Source organism: Dipodomys merriami, unplaced genomic scaffold (assembly GCF_024711535.1).
Source record: "Dipodomys merriami isolate MVZ:Mamm:240054 unplaced genomic scaffold, mDipMer1.0.p SCAF_30, whole genome shotgun sequence".
In the NCBI taxonomy this organism is placed as follows: Eukaryota; Metazoa; Chordata; class Mammalia; order Rodentia; family Heteromyidae; genus Dipodomys; species Dipodomys merriami.
Window position 1 is genome coordinate 7,845,847 of NW_027204493.1, and position 15,606 is coordinate 7,861,452.

The 15,606-nt window shown below is 36.9% G+C and overlaps 1 protein-coding gene across 1 annotated transcript in view; it reads right to left on the reverse strand.

Moving 5' to 3' along the window:
• Positions 1-837: 837 nt before the first annotated feature.
• Positions 838-15,606, reverse strand: part of Oxct1 (3-oxoacid CoA-transferase 1) — a 134,420-nt gene continuing 119,651 nt past the window's right edge. Inside the window, exons 15-17 of the mRNA XM_070041107.1 lie at positions 12,748-12,828; positions 8,889-8,990; positions 838-2,619 (exon numbers count right to left, since the gene is read on the reverse strand). Coding sequence (XP_069897208.1) covers positions 2,578-2,619; positions 8,889-8,990; positions 12,748-12,828 — 225 coding nt within the window. The 3' untranslated portion in view covers positions 838-2,577. The remainder of the gene's footprint in view (positions 2,620-8,888; positions 8,991-12,747; positions 12,829-15,606) is intronic.

Below are 15,606 nucleotides of genomic sequence, written 5' to 3' on the forward strand. Positions count from 1 at the left end.
AGAGGAGTGAGACAATTGACTTCTCTCATCTCCATTTTTACATGTGCATTCAGTGTCAACACTTATTTATAACAAGAGTGGACTGACTTCTCTATCCTAGGAAAAGTAAGATATCCTATGAAGCTGCCCACCTTTTTTGTCTTGGGGTGACCAAGCAGGAGATGCCTGTTAATAAGCAGGCAACATAGATGCTGGGTAGAGGAGCAGGAAACATTTCAAAATATATCAAACCTCAACATACAACTTGGAAAATAAATAACGGATAGGTATCATAAAAGAAACTGTTAGAGAAAGGCAAAACATATTACCATGTTAGGGGTTCATAATCAACTTTTTTTTTGGTTGGTCGTGGGGCTTGAACTCTGGGCCTGGGCGCTGTCCCTCAGCTCTTCAGCTCAAGGCTAGCACTCTACCACTTGAGCCACAGCACCACTTCCGGTTTTCTAGTGGTTTATTGGAGATAGTCTCATGGACTTTCCTGCCCAGGCTGGCTTTGAATCGTGATCCTCAGATCTCAGCCTCCTAAGTAGCTAGGATTACAGGTGTGAGCCACCAGTACCCAGCTATCATCAACTTTTGTAGACATATTTAGCCCTGACAAGAGAGCTTCATTTATTTCAGACTGGAAGTATCTTTTCTTCGATAAACACACACACACACACACACACACACACACACACACACACACACACACACACACACACAAAACCACTCAGGCAACAACTTGATGAGAAGTGATATTCTGACATTATTTTTGGCTCTTCTAACAATGTCTGTTATATTATTCTTAGGTTTAGCCACATCATTTGTAGATGAGAAAAAGGACAAACACATGGATCTCTATCAGATGGAATCTTTATTGAATTTCTTGACATCATGTAAATCTTTGACAAAGAATATCAAGTCTTTTACTTAGGTTTTGCTGATGTTTAGATCATCTTTATCTAACATTAAAGTAGCAGACTGGAATGATAAAGCAAGTATTTTGAGTACATAATAACTACGAATAATACAATTTTATTCCAAATCACAATTCCAATATAGACATATATTACTCTCATGGACCTTGGACAGTCTTTGAAGGGTTCTCGTCACCAGCAGTATACTTTCAACATTGCAGCTAGCCTCAAGTGTTCTTTATGTGGAGTGTATGACTCAGAAAAAGCCCAACTTATTCTTTTAATATTGTACATGACATGGCAGTAGCTGCATTTGAATAGCAGGGAGTATTAATGACAACCTCACTTAAAAACAAAAGTTCCTATAATGAGTGCCAGAAGAATGATATATTGCTCTGTACTATGCTTACCCATGTACAGAAGCCAGCTGTTCAGTCTAGCTTTGAGGTACCTAAACTTGTTCCTATGAGATACCCAGGATATTCTTGAAACAATTCCTCTCAGGCAAATGTTTGGTACTGAAGATACCTCTAAGGATAAGCAGTAATTGTAACTCTTATATACCATGTTTACTAAATGTTCACTAGCTCTCCAAACCTGGAATATGTCCACCATTATTTCCCCTACCTGCATAGGCTGAAATAAAATTACTTTGTTATGTATTAGATGCAGACTAAATGGAAGACTTTCTGTAGAAAGCTTTTCAATATCTAGAATCTTCTCTGCAAAGAAATGAGAGCCTAAAAAGTATCTTTTTTTTTTTTAACATTCTACTGTCATGATTAGGATTCATGGTAAATTACCTACAATTGTTGGCATCAGGAGAAACAATGTACAGGTAGTTCAATAACCCGTAGGATCCTTTTGCATACAGAGGAATATTGTTCTGTTTTTAAATGGAAAAATTATACAAGTGGGTCAGTATTTTCTAGCCCTCTTCCTGGAGTTAGTCTCAGCTTGGGCAAAGCATAGAAAGATGGCTGGTTGTCTATAAAGGCAATTTTTTGGTAAGCTGTCAGCATGAATGTATGCTATAACTTTTGGTCTCTTTCACAAACTATTTCTTCTCTCTTCCTAAAGATATTTCTTTTTCCCTTTTTTTTTGGGGGGGGGGCGGTTACCTATTTAGCTACAAGAAGCACAGAAGGAGGCAGGATGCATTAGAAAGGAAAACTATAACTACATAATCAAGGACCCCTCCATCAAAGTCAGAAGAGGGTGAAGGAAAAACAAACATTATAGGAGAACTTCTAATTACAAATTCATAGAAACATTAGTTTTCTTTTAGAACTACTAAAGTCAATAGTTTAGACACAAGGAAAAGCACATGAATGAAACTTCTTGGGGCTCATTTTGGATAATTCTGTACATAATTTATCATGCTGTAAGAGAATTCGAAGATACATCCCATGCAAGCACCAATGGTAAAGACAACCTTCTCGGCACTTATGAATCAAGTAAGGTAACTATAAAACATTTGCCTTTTTGTTTTCCATTAAAACGGCATAGCACAATTGAGAGAACAAAGTCTATATGGATGCATAAATCCTGAAACACTAGAAAAAAGAAAACTAGTCCAAAAATTCTTGTTAATATACAAATTGTGATTACTGATGACACTTCAATTAAATCCCATGCATTTCAAACAGCAGCCTACGACAAATGTCTACTTCACATTTCAAGTTTTAATCTGCTGCATCGGCATGAGTTTGGGTGAGACCTGAAAAAAAAAGTGAAAAACAATCAAATTGTGAAAACAAACAAACAAAAAACACAGGGTATACACATCCCTTGCTTGAATTCCCACACTTTTTGTTTTGTGTTTTGGTTTTGCAAGGGGCGGGGTGAATACACAGTCTAACATTTTAGATAGTACTGTGTCCCTGGGCCATGCCCCATACTTTTTGTGCTTTAGTTTGCAGATAGGTTCTCTTGCTTTTGTCATGAGCTAGCTCATAATCCTCCTACTTATGCCCCCTGCATCAGTGAGGTAATGGACATGCTCCACAATGCCCAGCTCATTTGTTTAGATGAAGATCTCATTACCTTTTTGCCTGGCTGATCTCTCACGGTGACCCTCATCTCTGCTTTCTGAGCAGCTGGATTACAGGCATGTGTGAAGGTCCCAACTCATAATACAGATAGTAAGCAGCCTTTTCAGTGACATCATCTGAAGCTTCAATTGTATTTCATATTTTGAAATACCAGAACCAGAAAGTTAATGTTCTGTTTGCATTTGGGATATTAATCGGCTCTTGACCTTCTCCTAAAGGAAGGATGACTTAGTCTGACAACAAGGAGTGAAAAGGAACAGAGAGAGCCTGATACCTAAGGCTGGGTCACCAGTGGCCATGACTGATTCTTCTTCTGATTTTATTCAGCACATGCTGTGAAGCACCACCCAGTCCAAGACAGATAAAGCTTATTTGTAGTCTGTTCATTAAGATGCGTGTATATTAATGATGCATTAATATGTGTATATTTTAATATGCACATAATTAATGAACAGATCTATGATCAATAATAAACCTTATCAGAAATGTCATAGTTAGAAAAGACACACATTAAGAAGATTTCAAGTTATTACAAAAAGATGGTATTAAATGATGCAATGCTGGTTACCACTATGTTTAGCATATACAACAGTAATTGCCTCCTAAAAGTTTTAAAGCAGAGAAAATTAAAAATGAGTCTACACGTCCAGTTCCCTAAGTCTAATCAATCTGACTTAATGTGACAGACCATTCAAATTAGAGGACCAGCTTCAGACCTTCTTAATCCTTTAAGGTAAATAGTCATTGGATCCTAGAAATAATTATTGGAAAGAAAATCAAGGAAGTTACAGTTTAGATGATTGAATTCCTCACAAATGGAGCACTGTAAGTGGGGAAAATTACCCTTTTGCCTTCCAGGATAAAAAATTAGTATTTTGTAAATTTTTAATAAATGAACAAATAAATGAATGCATGACTTCCCAGACTTCAAAGAGCTAGAAGAAAGGCTCCTTAAAAAGATTGTCACTATTAAAAACTATAAAAGCAAGCAATGACTGGCTTTGATAAACTAAAATATTTTCAGTTTACTTATAAATAACTATTGATTCTTCATAATTGTCAAGGGTTGATGTATTCTCTTCTACATTTCTACCAAAATGATTTAAACTAAAAAATATGAACCAAAAATTTCCAGGAAAAGAATGGAGAAAGGCTGGGTATAGTAACTTCTACCTGTAATCCCAGCTACTTGGGTTTGTTGGAATTAGGGTGTTGGTGAGAGTGGAGGATAGTGTGAAATGGTTGCTCAGCAGATAGCTTTCATTACAAAAGAGACAAGCCAGTCAGTGTCATAAAACTTCACCTTCTTCTTTTCTACTAAAAGTCATTATTAATATTAGGAGCTCAGAATAAGATTGAAACAACAAGGAAAGGGATCTTTTTTTCTTAAAAAAAAATAAGCTGACCTGTTTTCCTTTAAGGGAAATTCTATGAAGTATCTATCAGAAATTATCTTTTTAAAAAAAAAAAGAATTTTAGGGGCTGGGAAGGTGGCTCAGTGGTAGAGTGCTTGCCGTGCATGCATGAGGCCCTGGGTTCCATTCCTTAGCACCACATAAGCAGGAAAAGACAGAAGTGTCACTGTGGCTCAAGTGGTAGAGTGCTAGCCTTGAGCTGAAGAGCTGAGGGACAGTGCCCAGGCCCAGAATTCAGGCCCCACAACCGACAAAAAAAATTATTTCATATATTTCCACAGGAGAGTGAAATCTAAGGATTGTGGTTTAAAGGCAACCTGGTCATTAAATTCCAAACAATGTTGGAAGTGTATTTGTGGCTAGTAGAGCATTAGCCTTGTACACAAAAGCAGTGGCCAGACTCCGAATTCAAGACTCAAGACTGGCACACACACACAGGCAATGACCTAAATAACCATTAAATAAGACACACAAACCTTAACAAGTTGTATGCTCAATATCAATAATCATCAAAGAAATTCATCTCAAAACCACAATGAGATAATTACTTCATGACAGTTTGGCTCTTATCAGAAAAATAAGATGTCACCCCAAGAGTAATATAAACAAAAAATAACCAGTGTTTAGAAGATTATATAGAAAAGAGAGGCCTGGAAGATGTATAAATTAGTACAACCATTATAGAAATCAGAATAAAGTTTTCTCAAAAAATTAAAAATAAGTACCAAGCTGTTTTGATTACTATGGCTTTGTAGAAGAGTTTGAAATTTGGTATTAATATTCCTCCAGCACTGTTCTTTCTGTTAAGGATCGTTTTTGCTATTCGGGGTCTTTTATTGTTCCATATGAATTTTTGGATTGCCTCTTTTATTTCCTTGAAGAATGAGGTTGGAATATTGATAGGTATCGCATTGAATTTGTAGATAACCTTGGGAAGTATTGCCATTTTCACCATGCTGATCTTTCCAATCCAGGAGCATGGGAGGTTTTGCCACTTTCTAAGTTCTGTTTTGATTTCCTTTTTTCAGGCTTTTAAAGTTTTCATCACAGAGGTCCTTCACTTCTTTGATTAAATTAATTCCTAAGTATTTTATTTTTTGTGGGGCTATCATGAATGGAGTTGTGGTATATATACACAATGGAATTCTTTTTTTTTAATTTTATTTTATTTTATTTGTGAACATACTGTACAGAGGGGTTACAATTACATAGGCAGGATAATGCGTACATTTCTTACCAAGCATTGCAGCCTCCTCCTTTTGTTTACCCTTCACGTCCCTTCCCAGCCTCCCCCCTCCCCCCAATCCCAATCCTTCTCCTCCTTACCCCCCAATTCCCCCCCACCCCACCCCCCACACCGACGTTGTAAAGCTCGTTTTGGACATGACAACTTGTACTTCTCATTGTTGCAACAGGTCCACCTGTATCCTTAAACAACTGGTTTTTCCCCATCTCCTCCACAAGTTATACTGACATCAAATATAGTGAAAGCAGGGGTTATACTGTGGGGGAGGGACATACAAAGCAACAAAGAGATAATCTTATAAATGCGTTAGAAACACATGCATGAAAGAAAAAAACATTAAAATACATATCTAAGGGTTCATTTTCCTGACCTCACATTATTTGACCTTTTCCGCTTGACTCATACATCTACTAGATATTGCAAATAAGGGAAACCATGGACCTATGTTTCTTTGGGCCTAGCTTACTTCATTTAATGTAATTTTTCCCAAGTCTTTCCATTTCCTAACAAATGGGGCAATCAGACATTAAATGAAGTAAGCTAGGCCCAAAGAAACATAGGTCCATGGTTTCCCTTATTTGCAATAACTAGTATATGTCTGAGACAAGTAGAAAAAGTCAGATAAGTTGATGTTAGGTAAAATGAGCCCTAAGATAAGGATTCAAATGTTTTTTCTTTCTTGCAATTGTTTCTAACATATGTATAAGATGATTTCTTTGTTGCTTTGTATGTCTCCCCCACGGTATAACCCCTGCTTTCATTGTATTTGATGTCGGTATAATTTGTGGAGGGGAAGGGCAAAAACAAATTGTTTAAATAGGGTTACAGGTGGACCCATTGCAACAAGGAGATGTACACGTCGTTATGTCGAAAAACGAAGTTTACAACTTTGGCGGCTGTGGGGGGGTAGAGTGGGAGGGAGATGGGAAGGGATGTTAAGGGGAAACAAAGGAGGAGGCAACAACGCTTGATAAGAAATGTACTCATTATCTTGCCCAGGTAATTGTAACGCCTCTGTACGGTATTTTCACAATGAAAAATTTAAAAAAGATACCTGTGTTCCCATGGTCATCACTGTTTATAACTGCCAGGAAATAGGAATAACCTAAGTGACCACCAGCTGATCACCATCAGGATCTACAAATACTGCCATTTGTACCAAACAAGAGCATGCAGGAGATATTATGTTAAGTGAAATAAGGCAGGCAGAGATACACAAATCCCAAATGATCTCACTCATGTGTGGAATAGACAGTATCCTAGATGCTGAGAATAGACCTGGAGGCTTGAGAGGGGGGTGGGGCAGGGGTAAAGGAAACTTGGTCAAAAGGTAGGATATGTAGTTACATAGGAGTTAGAAGTGCTGGTCTGTGCTGCAGAGCAAGATGGCGAGAGCTAACAATCATATACTCTGAATCTCAAAGCACCTAGAAAAAAGGATTTGGAATGCTTCGATCATAAAGAAAAAATAAACGTTTACTCTAATTTGAACATTAGACATACTATATTGAAACACCATATGATAATCCATAAATATAGGTGCCTTTATGTAGCACTTAAATAATAATAATCATAATTTTTAAAGCCCATGATACAGGAGTGCAAGAGAGGCCATAGAAATAATTTTCAATGTACAAAGACATGCAACTAACAGAGTATTTTTGCAAAAAAAATCTTTTTTCACTTCTGACTTACATGAATAAAAACAGAACTAGATAACTATGATCTTTTGTTGTATTTTGTTTTTGCATCAGAAAATTGAAAAAAAATAACAACGGATTCAGAATGGTTTGCTTTTATCACTGTAGTAAGAAATCTTCAATAAAGTATAAACAAATCTCTCGTCTTCCTCCCCCTGAGGTTACTAGAAAGCTAATTAAAGATGTGCTTTTCAAGGAAAGTATTATTGGGAGATTTTCTTTTTCCAAAGTGAAATTCAGAAAAGGTTAATAGACAAAGACCTTGGTACCGTAGCAGGAACAGTTATTATGTGGATAATGAATTATGCAATGAAGTTGTTTTAAAGAAATTTGTTTTTTCCCTTCCCCGCCATGTAATTGTTTCCCCTCTGTACAGTATTTTCACAATAAAATTTAAAAAAAGAAATTTGTTATATACTGATAGGTGCGAGTGAAGTACAGAGTTCACAGAAAGTTATATATGGAAACTACATAAAATTGAATAGTTTTTGTTAGGTTGATGTACAGTTGTAACATGAATATATTTTCCTCTTATTATAACTGTATGGCATTGCAATTATAGTAGGTGGACTCTTGGAAAAGTTATCCGACAATCTAATGTCTTTTCTTTGTGTTTCAAAGGAGTTATCACCTTTCCTTTATATAACTTCAAAGGCATGGAGTGGCTCTGTCAGTCCTCAAGAGGTGGGTGTTTGTTGATTTATGAACAGCACTTGTAGTAAAAGGGCAATGTTTATATATTGGTATTGTTTGGTTTTAAAAGGGAATTCAGGAGGTTCTTTTTTTTTTTTTTTTTTTGTCAGTAATGGGGCCTGAACTCTGGGCCTGGGCACTGTCCCTCGGGTCTTCAGCTCAAGGCTAGCGCTCTACCACTTGAGCCACAGCGCCACTTCTGGTTTTTTCGCTTATGGGGTGCTGAGGATTGAACCTAGGGCCTTATGCATGCAAGGCAAGCATTCTATCACTGATCCACCTTCCCAGCCCTCAGGAGTTTCTTAAATGAGTATTTTCTTACATATACACCTGTTTTCTTCCTCAGTGTTTTATGCATATGATTACTTCAAAGTCAGGACAGATGTATTCTGATTGTAATCTGACAGTGTCAGAGGCCTATCTTTTTAATATCACCAATGGTTAGAACAATAGGCATAGATATGAATAAACAGAAAATCATAAGTCACAGATTGGTTTAAGAACAGGAAGTGTCATTTCTCCCTGTATGGTTCAGATTTTTGAGGTAATCAACTGTAATCACAGCTCATATACCCTAAACAGCAGCAGAGCTGCAGGGACTTTGCAGAGAGTGGCTCAAGAGTTCAAGCTCACCCTTGGCACTAACAGCTCCTAGTGGATCTTTCCACTCCACTTTCTTACTCCTGAGCCAAGCCCTGGACCAACTCTGCCAGAATTCTCTTCCCTGCGTTCATCTTCTGTGCCTTTTCCTTCCTCTCCTGTTCACTCACTGTAGAGATCAGCCCCTCAAATGGTCACAAACGATTGACTCCTGTCCTGTAAATACCCACTGCTCAAGCTGAGGACAGCATACCTGGCTGGATTTGGGCCCAGATACTTACTGCAAAATCACACCCAGTGGTCTTCTTTATGTCATCCACTGTCAGGCCTTCCCAGAGCTCAATCAGAGTCAGCCCCTTCTTCTTGTCCACGTCAAACACAGCCTGTTGGAAGTCAAGAAAATGACAATGACAGTTTCCACACAATAATTACTTTACAAATAACCTCCTGAGTTCTTAAAAGAGAAACAAGATCCAGGACAAAAGACTTCTGAAAGTCAGCAATGAAAAAAAAAGGTCAACTATTGTAAATGTAGCTATTAGAAGTACGAACTCTCTAATCAGCAAGTAGTTTTGGACAGTATTAGTGCCAGGAAAATAAATAATGCACTGTTGACTATTATGGCATTTGTTCCTATTGTAACCAGTTTAAAAAAAAACTACCTTCCTTCTCTTCAGGCTAACACCAGTGAATAGACAAGGAAGTAGTTAATGGTGATTTGAAGGATGGAAGGAATGAAAAAAGAAATGAAGAGAGGCAGAGGAGATTTGAAAAGAGAAAAATATAGGAAGGATGAAAATATTTGTAAATAATGCTGGATAAAATTACAAGAAATTTTAAAAAGGCCTATGAGTTATTACTATAAAAGAAGCTATCTAGATTCTGAAAGACCTATAGTTGCATCTCATAAGAAACTACTATCCAAAACTGTGATACAGAACAGATATAAGAGCAAACACATTCCCTACACCAGTCCTAATACAGTATAGGCATGTCCTTACTTCTTTGTGGCCTAACCTGTGTGTACATCCAGATCAAAGCCATGAAATAATTATTGTCTCCCTTTGGGCTGACAATTTTTTTCCCTAAAAACGAAACATTACTGGGTCTAGAGATGTTTATTTTTCCTGCTGGTTTGATAATCTACATGATTTTAGTGGAAAAGAGTTTAAATTTAAGAGGAAAATTTTATGTTCCTAAAAAAAAAGACATGTTTTTTCAGCAGAAATACTTTGCCCCAGAGGGGAGGAAATTGGCAATTTAGGAATATCTATCTATCTGATTAGCTTGCTTCATTCTAAAATGGAAATCATATTTAAATGGATACTTTTTGTTTGTGGAAAATGTGTCTGGAGTACTACTCAAACTCAAACTGATTTGCTTTTTCTTGCACTCTAAAGAACTGTAAATTTATGAAAATAGAACAAATAAAAGAAAAGCTATCTCTATATTATGTTACTAAGAACAGACTCACAGACTGCCTAGGATTTAGGGAGACAATAACTTTGGTATCCTGTATACACGGCGTCAGTACTCAGAAGGATAAAATGTAAAGCAATCTGACTTATTAATTTAAAAAATATTAACCTCTTTATCAAAGTCTAGTTAGTTTCCAAGATAAGAAAAATAAGAAGCTAGCCATGTGTTTTTTAAAAGAGGGAAACGTTTTTAGGAATACTTCTATTTAATGGTATAATGCATAAACAAATTCTGATGAAAACAGAGACAAAGTACAGCAGCTATAGTACACTGTTCAACAATCAGGACCAATACCAGAATGACTGTGTCTTACAGATAATGTGACTTCATCCATAAAGCCTGCTTTATGGCCAGGCAGTTAACCACAACCCAGGTGCTGACAAGAAAGACATTTTTCCCAACCTCATTCTAGCAGCAGGAAACAATCAGGCACAGCATTTCCAAAGTCTCTTTCAAAGGGCATCAACCTAAAAATAGCACTCATTCTAGGAGTAGATAATGGAATTCTAGTGGCTTACCTGAACGGGCAGGGCACACTCACTGCACTTAACAGTGATGCATTTTCACTCCTTCAACAAGTTAGCTATGAGCGCCTGCTATACATGATTTATAAGCAACACTCTTTCCTTGCGCTACCACGGCTCTATCATGTGATCTCTAGTTCAGGCTCCAATTATCCCTTTGGACTGATGATTCCCCTCAAGTTTATTTTAATACTGCCTCCAAGAGCCAAATCACCAACTGGATTTTTTAAGTTTCTGACTGACTGTTCTCAGAAATATCAAATTGAGAATGCTCAGGTTCACTCTTTTCTTTTCTTGCCTTTCAGTGATACTTCCCTTTCTCTTCCAGGTAAATCAGCATTTCTAGCTAGAAACTTCAGGAATCTAGAGTCCATCTCACAAAGCTCTTTAAAATCTCATTGTGTCCTGTGGTTGAGGTCATGACATTTCTGTTCTGTGGTCTGTGATCCTAACTTTGCATCCAATATGTGTTTCCATCATGGCCTCTGTAGTGTTTATTACTCTAACTGCTGTGGATGCTGAATGCATGTCATCTAATGGTCATGAATGTGTCTTTTTTAGGATAGAGACGTTACCCTTCTTTTTGTACACCACTGTTGGAAACAGTCTGGTTCAAAGAAATGAGCAAATGAATAAAACAATAATGTTGATGGATAGGAATGGCATACAAGATTTTTTATAATGGCAGCGTAAGTTTTGTCATAAAAAATGCAAGTGCTGGATGGTAAGGAGCAAAGCAAATGGCGGGCCCCTTTGAGAATGAAATCTTTGCATACAAAGGTGGTATAAGACTTCTTTGTGATGAAGATGGAAATTGTATTAGGCTGAAAGATTGCATGAGATTTGAGGAGGCAGTGAGTGGAGTGCCAGGTTCTTAGGGAAAAGTAAGGACATATGGTATACATACGGATGGGACAGAGAAGAGATAGGGAGATAAGAGTGGGGGAAGACCTATGTAATTGTAACTCCTCTGTGCTGTATTTTCATAATAAAAAACAAACAAACATGGCTCAGTAGAACACCTGATTAGCAAGCATAGGCTTCTGAATTCAAATACCAGTAGTGCCCCAAATAAAAACAAACAACCAAAAAAGTAAGGGAAGAATGTTGCTAGAATCATCTCCAATAGAACTACTATTTTATTAAGAAAACAAGTGCAAGTTCTGCTCTTCCTTCTTTCCCAAAGCATTACATCCTTCCAGGAAGCTCTGTTCAGAGTTGGAGAGATTTAAAGAATGGCTAAGAATAAATGAGAATAAAGGGTGAGATAAAATATCATTCATGTGTTCTTCTCTGTAAGTTACTTTTATGAGATTTTACATAAACCTTCCTAAAGTATGGCTTCTGGAAAGTATCATGAACCTAGCTCACTTTATAGTCCTGTCCAGTGGGCTACTTCCTACCACACAGAGAGCTAATGAACTCGATCAATACAACATGCTACTATTATAGCACTTGGCAATAGGAGAAATATCACTGAGATAAAGGAGGGGGGAAACTAGCACTAATTCTGCTCTGTGGCGTCATGAAGACCTTGAATAAAGAAAACACCTTCTTCCCAGCCAACTGAGGAGAACGATGACATCTTAACATCCTAAGGTGACATCTAGGATAGAAAGGTGACCGTACACGGCTGTGCCCATGCTTCTCTGATCTGAGCAGCCTTTGGTGTAGAACCAATGATCAACACAAAGCTTTGGAGAAATAGAATACGTATCTGGGTTTATTGTGGTGTCTACTGAAAATGGTTAAAGCTCAATTTTGAACTGAGTTTCCTAAAATGTAAACTCAAAAAAGTTACACTGCAGTTTGGGGCAATGAAAAAACTACAGGGGAAATAATAGCTTGACATGTTAATAAGCAAAAATATAAAGATCAGTACAGGTCTTCTTTGTTAAAAGAAATCACACTCAAAAGGACCAAGTCAAAGGACTCAATTTTAGCATTTAGTTATTTTAATATTGATTAATTTTTCTTTGCTTTCTACCACAGACAAAATTAATCCCACATATAGTTACAGAATATATTTTCAGAAGGTAATACAGAATATATTTTTGGAAGGGAATAAGTCTAATCAATGCTTCTAAATTAAAAAAAAGGAGTAGTAGACATTAAGGAAAATAGGAAAGTGTTTTACCTTTTCTGTAATAATTCGGTCAACACATTGCTTTCCAGTCAATGGTAATGTACATTTCTCCATGATTTTATGTGCATTTCCCTGTTTTAAAGAAAAGACATTCAACATAGTAGTTTAGGAAACAGTGAAAATGATCTAGATGCATTATATACAAAAATAGGGTAATTGAAACATCTTGTACATTTACTTGAAGATAATTTAAAAAAATAATGGTCAAGGAATAATTCTCATTTGGAATTGGTGTAACTGTAGGAAAATAGGAACTATCAGAAACTGTGTTCCAAACACAAGCTATGTCCAAGTCTCTGCACTGCCATGCTCTTACTTGCTTTCTGGAGGCAGCTTTAGACCCCCAAATATTCAGTAATGATTTATTTGGAACCCAGTGCCACAAATTTGACCTTTCAGATTTGTCTTTATATCATTTGATGCAAAGTTTCACTTAAATATCCTGATGATTTTTGCCTTCTAGGAAATTACATTCTCCTTATAAACACCAACAGTGACATGTCCAGGGACAGGAGGCTTACATGGAACCTGAATGTGTAAATTCCCTTTTACAAACATTTCATTTTCCTTGTTTAAAAAGTAATAGATTACATGCATAGCATTAGTACCTTGCCATTCTTCTCAACACATTTCAATGTTTTTCTCATACCCACATTTAAAAAGTATGTTTACCATGCTATTTACCTTTTTGACATCAATTTCTAGGCGTCTACTGATATGTTATTGCAGAAGATGAAGACTTAGTTCTTTTTATAAACCCCACTTCCATCTTCATAGTCCCCATCATCATCTTTAATTCTCCAATATAAGCATGTCACAGTTTGCAGTTAAGTCCCTAGTCACACTTTTTATCTTGCTGATGTAGTGACTGTGAAAAACTGGTCACTGCTAGGCAGATAATGTAGTATATTATAGTTATATTCACTTTCTCAAACAGCTAGTGGTTCTTGCAGGAATTTGGATTTCTGTTTGCTCATTATGAAGATGTATGAACTGGCCTCAATGCCCACTTTTCAAACTTTCACTTAGCTTCAGTTTCCTTCATCAAGTATAACAATAAAAGGCAGACTATGAGTGTAAACCAGGTTTTCCTCTATTAACTCTTTCCTCAGCTCTGCTCAAGCCCAATATAGAAGCAAAGCTCAGAGGTACTTCTGTTCGGCACAGTTGAAACATTAGCTTGGATGATCTGACCTTAGATCATTTATTCTAATTGTAATTAAGCTCCTTTTTAAGTATCAAGCACCATGAGTCTAAATTAGTATTTCCCTTGAGGTTGCTGGCTAACCTGGCACATTCGGGATCTTCCTTTAAACTGGCGAAAGGCTGCTCTTGCTTTCTTTAGATCTAAACACATCGCATGTGATGTCTCACCATAATTTTAGCCATCTCAGTGTTTTACCTGTTTAAATATGCGCCAGCTGGCTGAGTTCATATCTCTTCCCAGACTAATGTCAGACCAAGAAGATGATCAGAGACGATGAATTTCAGATAATTGAGTTTAATTAAGGTTTTACTCCTTATGATACTCTGTCAACACTACCACACACACTTAATTAAAAGATCTTAGCATCAGAAAAAAAAACAATGTAAAACATAAAAATTATTTAGTAGTTATTGGATGAATAAATGAATGAACAAATAAATCAGGAGGGAAAGGGGAATCTACTGGAATTCTTAAATGGATTTTCTTTAAAAAGACAAATTCTATTAGCTTAATTCAGTTCAAACTAGTGCTAACTACATATGAAGTCGCTGGATGTTACACATCAAGAAATAAGTTATATGCTTCAGGACCTGGCTGTAGAGAAAAAAAATTACCAGGTGTAAAAAGAGAACCTAATTTTCCCTTCACTTCTGCCTACCTGTGTTCCGTTCATGATTTCAAACCTTGCACATGTCAGAGACGTAAATTGAACAGCTGAAATTAATGAATATTTGAACATGTGCAGTTGTCAGGTCTTAAATTTAATATAACTCATATACGGCATGTCATAGTGAATTCCAAGCCTAACTTCAAACAAAGTGAATAATCGTAGGCCTCTGAAAAACATTTTCTGCAGGGAGCTCTTACGATCTCACTATTTGAGCAAGATTACATCGGGTTTGAAAGCCGTCATTTGGATTTTAATGAACACCATCCCCATTGTAGGAGGAATCATGAATTTCATCTAACAGCATTAACCATGCCCTACCAATAGAGATCTTTTATGGGCCATTTTCTGCATTTTCTGGGTACAGGGGAAAATGGAGCCCAAGGACCCACGTGGCACTGCAACACTATCTGTGTCAGATCCATATGTCCACTTGTTACTCAGCCACCTACTACACAGGCTTAAAGGAAATGTAACTGTCCAGTGACTGAGAAAGTGTTCAGTAAATGTTAGCTGGCATTATTTATATGTAGCATTTTTATAAACTATCAGGGAATTCTTTATGAGCTTTTAAGTTCCTATATGAAGTCTGACATAGAATTACACAGAATATAGCCTAATTACAAATCCCAAGCCTCACAAAACTAATGAAAACACAATACATATTCGGAGGCAAACCTTATGGCCTGCTTAGGAAACTGACACCAAATACGTTCTTGCAGTTAGAACAATGTAGTTAGATGATTCCATTCACATTTAGCTCCAAGACATAACAGAGATCAAGAAATGAGGGGGAAATGAGATGCAGAAAGATTAAAACATGTCAGAGTTTCAATATGCAACAATAGGTTAGCTCTGAAGGCACACTATGACTAACTCCCACTTTAGCACTTTGTTCTAACCACGCTGGGCTGAGCATTACAGTGTGGCATGGCAGCTGCATATATTAGTGATTCACAAGGAACAATTGTCAAGC